At 33.7% G+C, this 19267-nt stretch overlaps 1 protein-coding gene across 2 annotated transcripts in view; it reads left to right on the top strand.

Moving 5' to 3' along the window:
* Positions 1-18946, top strand: part of LOC147569057 (uncharacterized) — a 41532-nt gene extending 22586 nt beyond the window's left edge. Inside the window, exons 1-6 of one of the 2 annotated variants that reach the window (XM_086655515.1) lie at positions 16553-16810; positions 17387-17599; positions 17692-17787; positions 17906-18051; positions 18231-18456; positions 18534-18946. In XM_086655515.1, the coding sequence (XP_086511641.1) occupies positions 16679-16810; positions 17387-17599; positions 17692-17787; positions 17906-18051; positions 18231-18456; positions 18534-18770 (1050 nt within the window). In that variant the 5' untranslated portion in view covers positions 16553-16678 and the 3' untranslated portion in view covers positions 18771-18946. Of the gene's footprint in view, positions 1-16552; positions 16811-17386; positions 17600-17691; positions 17788-17905; positions 18052-18230; positions 18457-18533 lie in introns of those variants that run through there. The other variant, XM_086655516.1, reaches the window with a different exon arrangement.
* Positions 18947-19267: the final 321 nt, after the last annotated feature.

The raw sequence follows: 19267 nt of genomic DNA, 5'->3' as shown, positions 1-19267 counted from the left end.
TTCAGCAAGGTTAGCTCTTCATTTTGACATTCAAAAGAATAATGTCCATACTTATGACAAATATAACACTCTATTTGTGACTTGTCATATCCTCTTTCGCTCTTTTTAAAAAAATTTCTTGCTCTTCCACGTCCTCCTTGAAAAATAAAGAAAAATTCTCCTCTACCATATCCACGAGCTCTTCCACGACTTCGACCTCGAGTTTGTCCATAACCGTGACCTCTTTGACTCGAAGAATTTTGATCCGCTTTGTCATTTGGAGAAATTCTCGAATATAATACTTTCTCAGTTCCTTCAGTTTTACCTCTATTCAATCTTTCTTCATGAGCTTGTAACGAACCCATAAGTTCATCAATAGTCATGGTATCCAAATCTTTGGATTCTTCAATGAGAAATGCTACTTCGCATGAGAAGTCAAAAGCGAGGGAATATCGACCGAATTAGACCGTGACACGTGGCGCGAAGAAGAAATCACGTGAAGTTTGATTTCAAATTGAATATTCACATTTAGATCCTCAACTCTTCCGTGTTTACACTTAAGGACCTCCGCCCTAAATTTGATCTGGACCGTTGATTTCTTCAACAGTCCAGATTAAAACAAAAAAAATTACCGCCTCCAAGTATCATCAGCTTTCTTTATTAGTTTTTCTGTTGGAATGACCTTTCTTTAGTTTATTTATTTTTTGTTAGTTGAAATCAACTTTCTTTAATTAAATTTTGGAGAAGATAATTCTAAATACAAATATTCAAACCAACAAAAATCCAAAGTTTCGTAGCCGAAACACTATAAAAAGTGCACATTTTGCAACAACAAACTACAACAATATTTCCAAAGGGACATAATGGGTCAGATACTTTTTTTTTTTTTTTGACAAGATCGGTTAATACTTATACAAGGGTGACTTAGAAAGAAAAAAAAATTATGACCAAATAACATGAAGGATCATAAATTGTAGTAGCTTTTAGCTTATTTGAAGCGCTTTTAAGAAATTATTTGCGTTTGGATGAAATAAGCTATGGCTTATTTTAAGCCGAAAAAGCCCATCTATAGCAAAAAGCAAAAGCCGAAACTTATTGGCTTCTTGCTTTAAGCTTTTTTGGGAAGCCATTCACGGTGATTTCATCAACCGTGAAAGGGTTTTTTTTTTGAAAACCTTCTTTTTATTCCTTCTTTCTACCTCTTCAACTCTTCTCAACAAATTAGGGTTTCGCCAAGGTTGCCCTAATCAACAAGAACTACCAATCTCAAGTTTGTTAAAGCAACATCGATTCGGTGACAAATAGTTCTTTCTAACTATTACTTGATCAGTTTATATTTTTGTTGAATATGTTAAAGAAACTTGAACTATTTTGTGTGGTTTACATTGAAATTTGTATTATTACTTGATAAGTTTTTGTTTTTGTTGGATTTGAGCAGAGAAATTTGAAGTTTTTATTGTGATTTTGTTGAAATTGTAGTAGAGAAATAATAGTTTGGGAGGTTCATCATATTTGCTCAAACTTTCTCTCTCTACAAAATTTCTTTCTAGAGAGAGTTTCTTTTTTCTTGTTATACCAATGAATTCCTGATTCATGTTAGATAAGAGAAAACTATCTAAAAAAAACTAGCTATCTCCAAGTATGTTTAGGGAGAGAACAATATGTTTAAGGCTGAGATTGATTCAAACTTCTTTTTTCTTGTTATACCATGAATTCCTGATTCATGTTAAATGAGATTAAAAAATATATAAGTTTTTTTATTATTCAAATTCATAACTTTAAATCAATTTAGAACCTGTTATCTCTCTAAAAATTTTTTAGAAAGAAAAATTCTTTTATGTTATACAATGATCGAGATAACTATCTAAAAAAAACCTAGCAATCTCCAAGTATGTTTAGGTAGAGAATAATATGTTTAAGGCTTAGATTGATTCAAACTTTTGAAATTAGTCAAGCTTCAATCCGAGCTAGTTGAACAGTAAATTTTAGGGAACTATTAGTCAAACTTTAGGATTTCCAATCATAACAATCTTGTAGATTTATGGATTATTTTTGAAGATAAATTCGGATTTTGGGTTTTCTTTTGGTTTGGTTCTATGTTTGTACTGCTTGGTTTTCTTTTAAGTTGTTTGATATTTTCAATGAAGAATGGCGGGAACTAGCAGTCAAACTCGAGCACATTGGACTTCTGAGTTTCATAAGATATTTGTGCAGTTGTGTGTGGAGGAAGTACAAAAGGGAAATAGACTACATAGTACCTTGAACAGAGAAGGTTATAAGAATTTGTGTGCTAACTTTTTTGCTCGGACCAATAAATCATATGATAAAAAAAAAAGATGAAGAACCATTGGGATTCAACTAAAGAAAATTGGAAAGTGTGGAATAAGTTGATAAACCACACAGGTTCGGGTTGGGATCCGGTAGCTTGTACATTGACTGCTTCAGCGGATTTTTGGAACGATTATATCCAGGTAAAATATTTCAGTAACATGCAACTTAGTGTCTGCTACTATATACACATACTAGGCATAAACCGTGCCTACGGCACGGACGCTTCTGTTTAGAATCCTACGGTTACCAAAAGACCTTCGAGTAAGTTGAATCATTAAAAATAGTGTACAATCTAAAAAATCAGCTAAGTATTAGAATTGCTATTTTCAAAAAAAAAAAAATTTGAATTGCCATTTTCAAAAAAAAAATTGAATTGCTTACTACCATTATACAATTAAAAAAAATACAAAATTTGGAACAATTGTTATCAGATACTCTTCAGCAATTTCTCCGGATTTCATTCTTCAATTGTTACTAAAATCTACAAATTTTAATAGACCAAGAAATTAGAATTTCAAAAAGATAAAATTGGTAAGAACAATTAAATGAATTTTAGAGCGAGACCTCAACCTCCAATTCTGGATATTAAATCGATTGGAGATTGGAACAAATAAGTTGTGCGTCATTTTATTTTCTTCATTGCAATTTCTTTAGTTTCTCTATGTCATAAGATAAAACTAAGAAAACCTTCTTAATCACTCCGACAAAAATTAATTAAAGTAAACAGATAAACCCCTAAAGAGATGGAACTAAAAAATTGTGAAATTCAGTGACAAAAGCTAATTTAGAGATATTTACTTAAAAGAAACAAAGCTGGTTTCTAATTCCCTAGAAAAGAAAATTTTGTAAAATATGTTTCCTAAACACTGAAAATCTCTTGCCCTTTCTCATCTCTTTGTGCAGAATAACCATAAGTATGGAGCAGTGTCTTCACTAATTCACCAAATAAGAAAAAAGTAAAACTCAAATCTCCACCTTGATTTTGTCAATGTTCAATAGGAGGATTCTGAAGATAAAGCACAACATGTGAGTTCAAATTTAAGTAAACCCCTCTTGTAAAGAAAAGGAAAAAAAAATGAAAGATATAAAGACTTACGTGATAAAAATTTGTTGTTCTCTTTCTTCCAATTTGAAGAGGCACACATTTTATTTTTCTTTTAGTCATTCCTATAAACACTTAAAATTTAAGTTGTTCCACATGAATATTCACCATAATTGTAGTGTAAAGATTTGTTAGTTTTTTACCTCGAATGTCCACCTTGGTTGTTAATTCTTACCTCGAATCCACCTTGGCCTTGTCCATGTTTAGACTACAGATAAGTCGATATTTAAAGAGAAGGAAGAAAAAAAATGTTTGCATGTGAAAGAGTGATTAGGGAGAGAGATAGGTAGGATTGTAGGAAGACTTTTAACCGCCCTCTTTATTCTTTGAACAAAAAAAAACAATCTTCTTTAATATTTGGGTGATGAGGTGGCCTAACAGATGAGGTGGCGTGACATGGCAGAGAGAGAAAAAGAGATGGAGGAGAGAGAGTGACGGAAAGTTAAAGTTAACGGTAATAGGGGGCCATATGGGTATTTCTCGTAAAGTAGGGGGTCAGGCGGGAAGCTGGTCACAAAGTAGGGGGCCATTAGCGAAATAACCCTTAATATTTAATGGTATTAAATTTCATTTTATGAGGCGTAAAGGAGAGAGTTGAATCATTGCCTTAATAGCCAGCCCCTCTTTATTCTTTGAAAAAAAAACTGTCATCTTTATTATTTAATGGTATTCAATTTCATTTCATGAGGTACATTGATATTAGTATTTCAAGAGGGTGAACAAAATTATGTTGCATTGAGTGGGTGAACTAAATTTTTTTTTTATAGGTAGGTAATAGATCTAGTGACCTATATTTAACAAAAAAGCCAACGAACGACCGGAGTTGACTTTCGACTTGTCCTAGTCAGCAAAAAACTTTGAACAAAAAAAAAAACAGTCTTCTTTAATATTTAATGGTATTAAATTTCATTTTATGAGGCCCAAAGGAGAGAGTTGAATCATTGCCTTAATAGCCAAACCCCTATTTATTCTTTGAAAAAAAAAACTGCCATCTTTATTATTTAATGGTATTCAATTTCATTTCATGAGGTACATTGATATTAGTATTTCACGAGGGTGAACAAAGTTATGTTGCATTGAGTGGGTGAACTAAATATTTTTTTTATAGGTAGGTAATAGATCTAGTGGCCTAGATTTAACAAAAAAAACCAACGAACGACCGGATTTGTTTTTCGACTTGTCCTAGTCAACAAGAAACTTTGCGTTTTATATAATAGATTTAAGTATTAATAACCATACAACTGATGAAAAGAAAAGTCTGGGTATATATAGTATATTAATAACAACTCAAAATTAGTACTCATGATAACAATTTGGTAACCAAAACATATGAAAACTTTCAAAAAGTTCTTCTGTAACTTGTGTCGGCCATTCGTCTTCCTGTCCACCAAAACAAACAAACAAGCACAATTTAGTACAAATATAATTCAACAAAATCGCTCATCTGAAAATTTAAACACAATTCAAAATGAATCAAAATATAGTATGTACCTTTACTCTTCATTTGTTTGTGTAGTATAATAGTCATATTACCCACTGCATGTTCCTGGAGGGTTGTACATTTGTGGACGATGTACACCCATTAATAAGTCCATATGTGACTGCATATGGTAAGATAAAGACCAACACATATATATTACTGGATCAAGGATATCTTATCGTGCATTTTCTGCACAATCAACGGTATAAGCAGAACCATTGCTCATTTTATCTTGGAACTCTATTATTGGCTTAAACTTTAGGATATGATCTTTCAATTACTCGACAATTCTTTCATTTTCACATGCATAAGAAGCTACTTCGGTGAAGGACTGAAACAATTCTTCATATCTTTGTTCTCCCGGTGTTGTATCCCATCGCCTGTAGTTCACATTAACATTTGTGTGTGATCTCCTTACATCTTTCCTCCATCTCCTAAGAATGTACTTATCTGGGATCAGAGTAATTTTTTTCTTACATAAGACTGTTATTGCATGTCAACACAAAATTCCCCTTGAATTCAAACAACAAACAATTTTAATGAACTTCACATTCTTTAATATCTAAAATAACTTGATACGAATAAGTTTTTGAGCCTTTACCCAATTCTTTTTCCTTTGAAATAGTATATTCGTACATATTGTCATACTCTCTACAATTTGTCGTATCACAAGCCATTTTTCCTCTAATTTCTTCTTGAAAATCTCCAAATATTTTAAGTGTGTATTTCCTCCTCATTTGTTTTTCTATTTGAAATTGACTCACAAATGGTATTTCTAAATTGTAACACCTAAAATCTTTCTTTGCCTCTTTTTCAACTTTATATTTTAAAGCTATATTGTATTGTTCAACAAAAAGTTTTAAGGTAGTTTTCGGGCCTACGTATCCATCGAAAAAAGAATTTACACCTTCACTACGTTGAGTACTAGACATTCCCGCTCAAAAATGATTTTTCACATAAATTGGCACCCATCACCTTCTCTCTTGGTACATATGGGCCAACCATGCATTTTTTTTCCCAAGTCATACTTTTGTATAGTTTGCATCCATTTATAATCAAACTCTTCTGTGCTAAGCGTTTCGTGGACAAGATAAGTAAGAGGATAACTTATTTCATCGAATTTTTTGTAGCTTTTTAGTTTCTCAGGTATTTTCATCATTACATGCCACAAACACCACTGATGTCTTATATTGGGGAATACATCTTGAATAGCAATTTGCATGGCTGCATCTTGAAATGTTATGATTCCACCCGGAGCTCTTTTGTCCATACAAGAAATTCATGTCCTAAACAACCATGAAAATGATTCTGCATCTTCATAGACAACAACCCACAACCTAATAGAATGGACTGCCCGTGATGGTTCACTCCAACAAACAAGGCAAAAGGAAGATGATACTTTGTTAAATAAGTCGTTTCAAATGTCACGACATCTCTAAATTCTTTATATGCCTCTCTACTCATTTTGTCTGCCCAAAAAACATTACGTAAACGAGACTTATGATCTACTTCCATCGAAAAATGAAATCATTGTTTTTCCTTTGCATAACTAAAAAATATTGTTGAATTGCAATAGCGTCTCCTTCTCTTAGACTTATCCTTCTTTTCTTTTCGATGTAATTTCTTGCATCTCTTTCAATAAATGGGACTTTCTCATATCCACCGGCTGCCACCACTTATTGCTTAAAGCTACGACTCGTCTTAGTCCCTGCCAAATCACATATTTCGAGTTGTCTAGCAACATGTAGGTTAATCTTCCTATAACATCTATAATGACGAACTTTTCCTGGACTAAGAATATGGTTATGCTCAAGATTTACAACGGTAGTTACCTATTTTTCATCATCTTGTAACTTAGCATTAATTCTTGCTTTACAATCACTTTTGCTACTTGGTTGGGGATTATTTGATGTCGATTTATAGTTTCCCCCTTAGCACATGCTATTGTAACATATCTTAAAATTCCTTGTTTTTTCTCTGTGATGTCTTTTTTACTAGATGACCCACTTTTTTGGTGTAACAAAGACAATAGTTGTATAACTCTTCAAGACTATTAAACTCCATTCCAGACCTAGGTACTTCTAACTCTTTTTCTGATTCAACATTGTATTTATCATTGTCGGACTCATCATAACACTCATAATCACCACTTTCTGAACTTTCCGAAGTCATTTCTCCAGAGAAGTAGTACTAAAAAGTCGAGAAAAAAAGAATTACAAAGAGGTAAATTCAAGTAACGAACCCTAATTTTATAGGGCAAAATAAAGATTGAATTAAAACTTGTAGTAGATATTGTCAAACTAAAATTAGATATTGACCTAATTACTTGAGCAAAATATGAATAATTTATCCATAAGCTAGGTTTTATGAGTATTAATGAGGAATGAAAACACACAAAATTTTTACCTCAAAATATCTTCACCAAATTAGAGTTGATTTTAGCTTGAAAGGGGATGAATCTTCAAAGGGGAAGCTTCACTAACAATCTTATGTCAAACCCCATGAAATCAATGAAAGGTTGGTAAAAAAAAATCTCCAAAACAAGTTTTGGAACCCTAAGTTCGTTTTTCTAGAGAGAGAGAGACAAGGGGCGGCTGAAAAAAAGATGGCCCAAAATCGAAATAAAACTAGCTAGATCCAAGACTTGGATGTGGTAATTTTTTTTTTGAAATAAAACTAGCTAGATCCTTAACTGTAAACACGGAATAGTTGAGGATCTAAATGTGAATATTCAATTGAAATCAGACTTCACGTGATTTCTTCTTCGCGCCACGTGTCCCGCTCTAATTCGGTCGCTATTACCTCGCTTTTGACTTCTCGTGCGAAGTAGCATTTCTCTTCTTCAATAGCCACAACAATATGCTAAAATTTTGACTCTAATGATCGAAGAATTTTTCAATCACTTGAACGTCGCTAACATCTTCGCCGTTTTGTTTCATTTGGTTAACAATAGTGAACACTCTTGTAAAATAATCTGAAATTAACTCAAATCCTTTCATATGAAGTGCTTGAATTCACCTCTCAGGGTTTGAAGACGAATCTTCTTCACCTTTTTTTTTGAATTGTTCAGCGTGCCTCGAACCCTTGTAATCTTCTTCACCTTATCCACATTTTTGTGAGAATTTCCCACGCATTTTTTGAGGTTCTTGCACTTGCAACATTCTCGAACATCATACCATCCAAACATTGATGCATAAGAGTGAGTGTTTGTTAGTCCTCATTCCTTTTGTTTAACAAGGCCTCCTTTTGAGTAGGAGTCAAAGTAGCTTCATTCTCGGGCTCAACATAGCCTATGCCTACAATTTCCCAAGCATCTTGTGATCTGAGCAAAGCCTTCATACTAATTGCCCAATTTTAAAAATTCTCCTTACCAAGACGAGGAAATTGAAATGAAGACATACTACTATTATTTGCCATTCCTCTCAGAATCTTATGGGTCTAGATACCACTTTGTTGGAATTATTTGAAGACACACAGAAAATACTTTCTTAATCTCTTGTAATATATTAGATAACTCACACTTGTTTGGGATGCTTACAAATGAAAATTACATGGGTATATATAATCTAAAATATGTGAACACTTAAAACCTAAATACATGTACTAGATAATACATGAACTCCAAAATACATGAATTAAAAATGCATGAATATAGTTAAAACCATGAACCAAAAGATTCATGTACCAATGAATCAAGTTTATTATTTCTAACAATTCTGACCGAAACTAGTTCATCTTTGGTTTATGCATGAAATTGTGGGAAAACTATTTTTAGACTATAGACGTCCAAAATTCCGCTTAAAACATTAGGAGACTCCATAACCTAACCGTATGTGTTTAGAGTATAAAAATACTAGTTACACAGAATAAAATCTCATTAGACGAGTAGACAAGTAAGAAATAAATTTCTATGGTTCTATAATTTCGACGCAGATGGGAATTCCGTCCAAGGAAGGATTAAGCTACTGGCTCAGATGGCAATTAAGTTCCAGAATGTAGTTTGATCATGATAATTCCAACAATTGCAGGTACTAAACTGATTTATAATAATAAATCAAATATAATAGAACTTCTTTAAGTGGTTAATTATGATCTCTGCATTGTGCATTTATTGCTTGAAACACCTTAATCCAGTTTGGCTTCTAATTGTTAACAGTAGAGAGATGAAGCAGAGATGAAGCACGGCTAGGGTTTCTCAGAGAAGAGAAAATGAGATTAGGTTTTAAGAAAACCTTATATACTTCAACCCTAGTCACTCGGTCAAAGTCAATAAGCTGAGACTCAATTCAATTGAGTCTTGTGAAGACTAAAGGCAGCCACTCAATGAAGTCTGGAGGCAGCCACTTGATGAAGTCTGAAGGCAGCCACTAATCTGAAAATGATTAAAGAAGTAGTTAGAAGTTAATAACTAATTCTAGTTGTAGTTTAGGTAGTTATAACAAATTCAGAATTCTATCTTTCCTCTCTCTAAAGTGTATAAATACACATTGTAATCTCAATTACAACTATTGGAATTAAAATTGGAGTTTGAGTAAATCTTACATGGTATCAGTCTAGTGTTAGAAACTCATTTAGGGTTTTGCTCAAGCTCAAAGAACAATCACAAAATTTAACATCTCGCAAGATCAAACATCAACAAAAAGAAGATCAAATCAATCATAAGATCATAAAGAAGAAGATTGATTTACAAAATAATCAACAAGATATCAAAATTAAAGGTTACTTACTGTTTGTTCATCAAGATCACTAGCATTTATCAATGGCTTCCGCAATTCAAGGTATTCTCCCACCTATTTCTGTTGTCACTAACTTCATCACTGAAAAATTAAATGATTCTAACTATCTCATGTCGCGAGATCAAGTAGAAACAATGTTAAAAACTTATGAACTCATACGTTTTGTCAATGGTTCAACTGAAAAACCACCTCAATTAAAGTTCATTCAAGGAATTGAACAGGTAAATCCTGATTTCCAACAATGGAGATCAAAAGAAAGTTTTGTCATGTCCTATCTTAAAAGTACTCTTTCCAAATTAATTTATTATGACATTTATGGTTTACAATCTGCAAAAGACATATGGGAGTATCTTGATCTAACTAATAATTAAGGATTAGAATCAAAGAAAGATCAATTAAGAAGAAAATTGCAAAATTTAAGGAAAGGTGATGCTTCAATAGCTGAATATTTGAGAGAAATTAAACAAATATCATACTTTTTAATGGCAGTTCAAGATAAAGTTTCTGATTCAGAGCTAGTAAGAATAGCTATTCATGGTCTTCCATCTGAGTATGATCAATTCACCATTGCTTTAAGAGCTAATAATGAGCTTTTGTCTCTAGCTCAACTAAAATCCAGACTCATACAACATGAGCAATGGCTATCCACGAAGGATTCTATTCATGAGGTTTATTATATAAACAAAGTGAATCAGAAACAAGTCTCAAAGGGCAAACCCTAACCAATATTTCATAGAAATCAAGTTTATGAGAAGGATACTTCTGCTGCTGCACCACCAAGTACTCAAAATAGGAGTAATAGGGCAGAAGATTTTGATTTTACCTCTATTCCTTGTGGTATTTGCAAGAGATGGGGCCATTCAGCAGGTGTCTGTTACTTTAGATACAAACCAAATCAAGCTCAATCTAGATATCACACTGAAGAACAACTGTCATCACAAGATCATATTATTGATCCAAATTCTATAGATTCCGCATCTTTTCCTTGTGAGGAAGAATCTCTACTTGAATGCAACAATGCTATGGTTTTCAATTATGGACACAGTGATGATGATGATGTATTCCAAGAGTGTCACACAGCCATAGAATGTGCTAACCCTGAAGATATCTTTCTAGATTGTGAAAATTTTGATCTTGACTCAGATACTCATTCAGATACATGCTATGTTGCAAGTTCTCAGTCAGATTTATCAATTTCTAAAGACAAAGCTTGGTTGGCTGACACAGGAGCCAGTAGTCATATGACTTATACTACTGAAAACCTTATTTCCCCTCAAAATTACAAAGGGTCAGAGGCTGTTATGGTTGGAAGTGGTAAATTTCTACCAATAGAAAGTACAGGTACTTCTAAGCTCTCCACTTCCACTTGTGTGTTTGACTTAAACAAGGTATCATGTGTTCCAAATCTAAAAAGGAACTTACTCTCTATTTCAAAGTTCACAAAAGATAACTCAGTTTCTGTTGAGTTTATGCCATGGGGTTATAGTATTAAAGACATTTGGTCCAAAAGAATTTTGGCTGAGGGACCAGTCAAAAACAATCTCTATCCTATTAAAGTACAACGAAATTTCTCTCCAGATAGGTCTGAGTCAGCTCATCTAACTCAGACTGCATTGCCCTATGATACCTGGCATGCTAGGCTAGGTCATTCTCATCATGGTATTCTGAATCAACTAAGTAAGGAAAATAAGATAGTGCTATCCACAACAAGTAATAAGAAATTTTGCAAGTCATGTGAATTGGGAAAGAGCAAGTGTTTACCCTTTTCTACCTCCAGCAGCACCACCAATACTCCTTTACACTTAGTGCACTGTGATATATGGGGACCAGCCCCTATCACTACTCCAAATGGTGCCAAATACGACATACTATTTCTAGATGATTTCAGTAGGTATAGCTGGATTTATGCTATGAAAGTCAGATCTGATAGTGTGAAATGTTTTCGACACTTCAAATCCACAAATGAAAATCTTCTCAAGGTGAAGATTGTTTACTTTCAATCTGATGGTGCTCCTGAACTATAAAAGGGAGAATTCAGATCCTTTTTGGATTCCAATGGCATTATTTTCAGGAGTTCATGCCCTTATACCCCACAACAAAATGGAAAAGTAGAGAGAAAACACAGACATATCACATAATTGGGTAATACTCTCTCCTTTCATTGTTCTTTGCCAAAATATTTGTGGTTTGATGCTTTCAACACTGCTGTTTATATCATTAACAGACTATCCACAACCACACTTCATGGTTTATCACCTTTTGAAGCACTTTTTCATATGACACCTGATTATTCAAATCTTAGGATATTTGGGTGTGCTTGTTATCCTCATCTAGGTGATCTTAGAAGGGATAAACTTAGTCCCAAGAGTGTTCAATGTATCTTTTTGGGATATAGTAATGAGCACAAAGGTTATAGGTGCTATGACCCCATCACCAAAAGACTCTATATTTCCAGACATGTTACTTTTGATGAAGGTAACTTTCCATATACCAGCATCTCTAAGCAACAGTCTAGGTGTGATCAGAATATTGAGCCATTCATTTCACTTCCACTTCCACCTCTGATTACTGAACAACCCTCAAACCATGAATTAGGTTCATCTAGTATATTACCTAGCCCACCAGCTAATTCTGATTCTAGGGAGCTACCTACCTATGAGATAGGGACACCTAACTGTTCAGCTAGTACACCAACTATCTCACAAGGGCAACTTCATGCTGAACAAATCATCACTAGAGGCAGAAATGGTATAATCAAGTTAAAACAGTTACCCTCTGATTTTGTGGCTCATTTTTCCTCACCTAACACATTAAATGTAGCCTATCTATCAATCTTGCAACTACCCACTGAACCCAACTCTTATAAAGAAGCAGCAAAGAATATTGAATGGTGTAAGGCAATGAATGATGAGTTCTTGGCTTTACAGTAGAACAAAACTTGGTCTCTTGTTCCTTTTGACAGTAAAATGAATGTTTTGGGTTGCAAGTGGGTCTACAAGTTGAAGCAAAAGAGTGATGGTACCATTGAAAGGTACAAGGCCAGATTGGTGGCCAAAGGGTTTCATCAACAAGAGGGTGTTGATTTTGCAGAAACTTTTAGCCCTGTTGTTAAAGCAAGTACTATCAGGCTCATTCTTACTATAGCAGTTACTAAATCCTGGTACATCAAACAACTTGATGTATCAAATGCTTTTCTTCATGGGGTTTTAGAGGAAAATGTTTACATGATCCAACCCCCTGGTTTTATTGACAAAGATAAGAAGGATTATGTCTGCCACTTGCACAAGGCTCTCTATGGTCTTAAGCAAGCTCCTAGGGCTTGGTTCAATAGGTTTGCTACCTTTTTATATCAGTATGGATTTCAGAAGAGTAAAACAGATCACTCCATGTTTGTTTTTTATTCCAATATGGACATGTTAGTTCTTCTACTATATGTAGATGATATAATTCTCACAGGGAATTCTATTTCTATGATCACACAACTCATCACTGATCTTAGTGGTGCTTTCAAGACGAAAGACTTAGGGTCTTTATCTTATTTTTTGGGCATAGAGGTCTCTTTTGATTTCAACAACAAAAGCATGGTATTAACTCAAAAGAAGTTTACTCTGCAACTACTACAGAAAGCTTCTCTACTGGATTCCAAGCCATCAAAATTACCTGTCTCAAGTGGTCAAAGAATCTCCATTTCAGATGGTGTTGAACTTTCAAGCCCTACTGAATACAGAAGCTTAGTTGGAGCTCTTCAGTATCTCACCTTAACTCGACCAGACATCTCCTTTGCAGTGAATTACACAGCCCAATTCATGCATAAACCAATAGATAAACACTTGGTTATTGTCAAGAAAATATTAAGATACTTAAAGGGTTCTGTGGGCTCAGGTATTAGGTTATCTTCAGGAGATTTATCCATGCTTTCAGCATATTCTGACTCGGATTGGGCTGGATGTCCAGACTCGAGAAAGTCAACAGGAGGGTTTTGTGTATTTCTCGGATCTAGTCTTATCTCATGGAGTTCTAAGAAACAGGCTACTGTTGTAAAATCATCGACTGAAGCAGAATACAAATCACTATCAACTACCGCGATAGAGAGTATGGATTTCTTATCTTATGGATGAGCTTCGATGCTCTTTGAAAAAGCCCTATCTGCTTCACTGTGACAATATAAGTGCGAAGCATCTAGCCTCGAACCCCATTTTCCATGCTCGAACGAAGCATATTGAGGTCGACTACCACTATGTCAGAGATTTTGTATCAGATGGATCTATATTGATTCAGTACATCTCTACCAAAGATCAACTCGCAGATATATTCACTAAGGGATTATCTCTTGATGTTTTCTCTCATTTAAGGGACAAACTGATGGTTCATTGTTCCTCTTCACCATCGGTTTGAGGGGGGCTGTTAACAGTAGAGAGATGAAGCAGAGATGAAGCACGGCTAGGGTTTCTCAGAGAAGAGAAAATGAGATTAGGTTTTAAGAAAACCTTATATACTTCAACCCTAGTCACTCGGTCAAAGTCAATAAGCTGAGACTCAATTCAATAATTGAGTCTTGTGAAGACTAAAGGCAGCCACTCAATGGAGTCTGGAGGCAGCCACTTGATGAAATCTGAAGGCAGCCACTAATCTGAAAATGATTAAAGAAGTTGTTAGAAGTTAATAACTAATTCTAGTTATAGTTTAGGTAGTTATAACAAATTCTGTTATACTAACAGAATTCTATCTTTCCTCTCTCTAAAGTGTATAAATACACATTGTAATCTCAATTACAACTATTGGAAATAAAATTGGAGTTTGAGTAAATCTTACACTAATTTATAGAGCTTCCGACCTTCCGTGCTCGTTATCATGTGATTGAGAACAGAAAGTTGAAATAATTTGGTACCGAGGTTTTCGAAAGCCAAACATATGTTGTTTGTATAGCTTGGAACTATTTTATCTGCTCATGGATGTTGGGGGTATTTGGAAATCCTAGTTACATGGATCTTGACTTGTGGATTAGTCTACAATGCACTTATAATCCTAGCTCTATATTTGTTTATGTTGGTTACTAACTATAGATTACTTTTGAAGAATTAGGAGATCTTTTCATTCTTTCGTAGGAAGAAACATTGTTTTCGTCAATGATCTAATTAAAATACAACTTCTAGTCTGTCACTGCGATACTGACGTTGCAGGATTTCATCTATTTATAATAATTATTTTTTGAACTAAAATAATGGTAAAATCTTTTTGAGATTATAATTGTATTCCCACCTAGAAGATTTGCTTATATTTGGGGGCAATTGGCATCAAATTCATAAATGAATGTCAAACCTCTTAGGAAATGGAAAGCTTCTCGTGGAGGAAGTTTTGTGCATGAAGCTCGTGGGATTTTCATAGTCTCCTATTTAACATTCATTCTATTAATCTAACTCATTCTTAATTGAAAAAAAATGGTTAATTATAAGAAATTAGTGATAAGTTAGATAAATAAATGAGGTTGAATTAACTTAGATTTGAAATTTATTTGGTGGCCACACTTTTGTATTATATTAGTGATAATGTCAAGAACTTCAAAAATTAAGAAAAGTAGTGTATTGTTAACTATAGACCAGAGCTAAGGTAGTTTTACTGCAATATAATCACTTTAACAAAATAAAGAAATTCTAGAGGTTGGTCAACCGAGGAGAATATTGCAATATATAACCACACTCACTCATGCATATTTTTCATTTCTATGTAAATTATGAAATACTTTTGGAGAAAAACTAGAGATTCTTCGGGTGTAATTTAATTTGGTGGACATAATGCAATGTAGACACCAATGAACTGTGAACAACGCCTATACCTAATTCAGAAAGTAACTATCAAGATTTACCAAAAATTATGTCGTGCTACTCGCATATCATGTTCATAAAAGGTTCATGTGTAGGGAAGTATCATCAAGAGTGGAACAATAGTATCTTTTTACTTTTATAGATTTTCGGTCGGTAGCACTTGTTTCTTTTTTAAGGAGATTTGAAATATGATTGACAGTTGAGTTACCCTAATCAAATTTCATAATATATATATTTTTGTCTAACAAAGATTTTGCGCACATTGAAATTCAGATGATTCACATTCAGATAAATTAAATTCTTGAAAAAAAACAATCAATCTTTGTCAAATTTGGACACTTATATTTTTCCTTTTTGTCACTTATTATTCCCAAATGGATTTATGTATAAATGAGCAAAGCGGTATGAGTATGGTTGGTGCGTCTCTCTTTGTATATATATATATATATATATGTATAAGAAATTTAAATGCTAAGTTCTGAAAAATATTATGTCAATAAATTAACTAAAATATCAAAATTATTCTAAAATATTATTAAGTTTGTGGTTATCTGTCTCAAAACCAATTGATAATGAATGAAGAAGATGTAGTAATTATATTTACTAGATCATCTTTGTTGTACGCGAGACTATTCTCACAATTATAGACCCTCTAAACCTGATTAGGCACTACATTCTGAAGGTAATTTAGTTAATCAGATTATGGATTCACTGTAATAATAAATTACTAGTTTGATCTGCTACATATTTAAATCCATATACACTTTAGTACTCAATATGTTAACTTGTTAAATAAGGAATGTGTAAATCAAGATTAGGATGCAATTATTAAGAAAAACATTTAATTATTTGAAAGCAAGTATTCTAATTCTTGTAGATTTCTATTACCAACTCAAGCAATAGATTGGAGTTGGGTTGATACACATTTGGGATCAACCCAATCGGTTTAAAATAATTATTTGTCAAATCTCGGATGGTAAAAGTAAACTTTTAACGAAGCACGTGCTAGATTATCCCGCTACAATTTTCCATCAACTTATTTTTCGTATTAATTAGGACAATAAATGTGACACACTGTATGTTGAATTTTTAAATATTAGATGGTGGCCAAATGGTATAAATAGAACTCCTCATTGTATTTCAAGACACAACAACATTTCCCAACTCAAGACTCACCTTCTTTTCATTTCCTTTATCCTAGCTCAATTTTCCTAAGAAAAATAAGAAAATGAGTTTCGGTGGGATCTTAGGCTTCGATAATGGCATTGTCTTGGCACCTATGGGGGCTGATATCGCCGGCCCAAAGCTAGTTGCAGCTGTCGCTGAAGCCGGTGGCATTGGTTTATTGGCCAGTCCAGTTGTATGGCTCAATTTTTTTCGTTTTGATTTCTCTTTTAAATTCCTATATTCTTAAATGATTGATTTACTTACATATACATTTTTGTTACAAAAAAAGTTTTCTTAAATTGCATTTTTTTAGTATTAATGCTAATATTATATTAGTTTTGTTCAATGTTTTTTCTTTTCTAATTTCTTTCATTCAAAACTTATAATGTCATTTTCAATGAAAGTCGAAGGTGCAATAATAATTGGTCGATCAACCATCAAAAAGTTTTCCAAATTTTGATCTCATAGTGTTCAATTCCTCCAACCATATATTGTTCTGCCTGCACTTTATTGTATATCTATAAGATATATTTTTCAATTATATATATTAGGATCAATATAATCCGTGCGAATAGTTGATATTTAACTTGTTAATAATGGAAACAATTTAGGATACAATGACCCTAAAAATATTCTAGGTTACCTGATCCCAAACTCCATTGACATCCTTTAATTACTGGGATTTGAGCATGATCTTTTGTCTCATAAATGGTAGTCTACATATTAAATGTGGAGGATATAATGGTTAAGAAATGGTGAATTAATGCAGAATAGTTATGACATGACGGTGAAGGCGATAACGGCAACTAAGAAATTGACAAAAAAACCCTTCGGAGCCGGTATTCTTTTGGAATTCGATAACACTAATACTGTGAAAGCTATTTTCGACGAGAAGCTCGCTTGCATGCAAGTCTACTGGGGTGATTTCAACAAAGAAATGGTGGATGAAGCGCACGCTAAAGGAGTCAAGATCTTGCACCAAGTAATTAAATTCTAGTTATATGATTAGTTTCAATTTATAAAGTTTTTCCTATTGTTTTATACTAATTCAAACTTAATACTATAATTGATTAGATTGGATCTCTGGCTGATGCTGAAAAGGCCGTAGCTGCTGGTGTGGATTGTATTATTGCACAAGGAGTTGAAGCAGGAGGGCACGTAATTGGTCATGTAAGAGGCTGATAAATGATCGAGAACTACTTACTAAAATTATAAGAGTAACTAAATCAATTTAATGATTTTGATCATGGATTAGTGTGTTTAATTTTGTAACTACATATAACTACAGGTAGCTTTGTCAGCTTTGGTTCCAAGAGTGGTGGATTTAGTTGGAGACAGAAATATCGCAGTAGTTGCTGCAGGTTCCATTGGTGACGCTCGTGGTTATGTTGCTGCTTTATCATGGGGTGCTCACGGCATTTGCATGGGAACTAGGTACGTATATACGCATCCTTTCCTTCTTTCTTCTTTTGATAATAATAGTCCCACATCGTCTAGGAGAAAAAATACTCTACGTCGTAAGAGAAAAGTCAAAACTACATATCTTTCTTTAATTAGTGGTATTTTTTCATGCTATATATTGCCTCTTAAAAAAGATAATTATGTATTTGTAGGTTTGTAGCAACAAAGGAGTCCTATGCAAATGACTACTACAAGCAACAATTATTGCAGTACACTGAAGCCGATACCGATCTCACTGATCTGTACAGTCGTGCAACTTGGCGTGCACCTACTCGTTGCCTCAACACACCTTTCCATAACCAATGGAAAGGTGCACCCGAAGATGTGGAAAATGATGATTCACAACCAATCATTGGTTATTCTATCATTCATGGAGGAGTATGAACTTGCATTCTTAATTCATTCCATTAATGTTGATGAAATTATGATCTAATTGTTGTTATGGTTAAATACAGGAAACTGTTCTACGTCGATTTGCTGGTCAAGTGGCGAATCAGTCTACTGCTGGAGAACTAGAACACATGGTCATGTATGCAGGACAAGGTGTTGGGCTTGTTAAGGACATTATTCCGGCTGGTGATGTCATAAAGAACTTAATTGAGGGATCGAAAAAGATCATCCAGGATCTTGGCGCAAAATATCTCCCACCACAAGAAGTACCTGCAAAGGATGAAGTTACAGTTGTTAGTTAATTCATTTAACTAATTTATTATGAATTAAGTGCAATGTTCATTTTCTATTTTTTGGTTCGAATAAGCTTTTAGAGACCTCTCCTTATTTTGGGTGAGATTTTTAAAAGCATGTGATAAATGTTATCATGGCTATTTTCTATGCTTTCTAATAAATTGTTTTTAATTTATAAGCCCAAGAGATATTAACCTTTGAGTTATAGCAGTTACGTTTTTTTTTAATTGGAAGGAGAAAAGATTACATAAGGGAAATGAAATAGTCCCAAGTCTCTACCATGGTAACAAAAGAAAAAACAGTAGTCCAAGAGAATTTCCTACTTCAATATTGGTAAATGAGGCATTTTGCCGAGAAGAAGATGTTCTCTTTAGAGACTGTTTTGTCATTAAAGACGGTATCATTTCTAGCCTTCCATAATGTCCAAATGATGGCGAAAGGGATCATATCTAAGATGACTTTCTTATGTTTGCTACCTTTCAGCCTATTCCAAGCGAGAAACACA

This window comes from Eschscholzia californica, unplaced genomic scaffold (assembly GCF_041429995.1).
Source record: "Eschscholzia californica isolate CP2 unplaced genomic scaffold, dmEscCali1.0.p SCAF_1, whole genome shotgun sequence".
Classification (NCBI taxonomy): Eukaryota; Viridiplantae; Streptophyta; class Magnoliopsida; order Ranunculales; family Papaveraceae; genus Eschscholzia; species Eschscholzia californica.
Note: the sequence above shows the minus strand (reverse complement) of the source record. Positions and strands in the feature narration are given on the sequence as shown.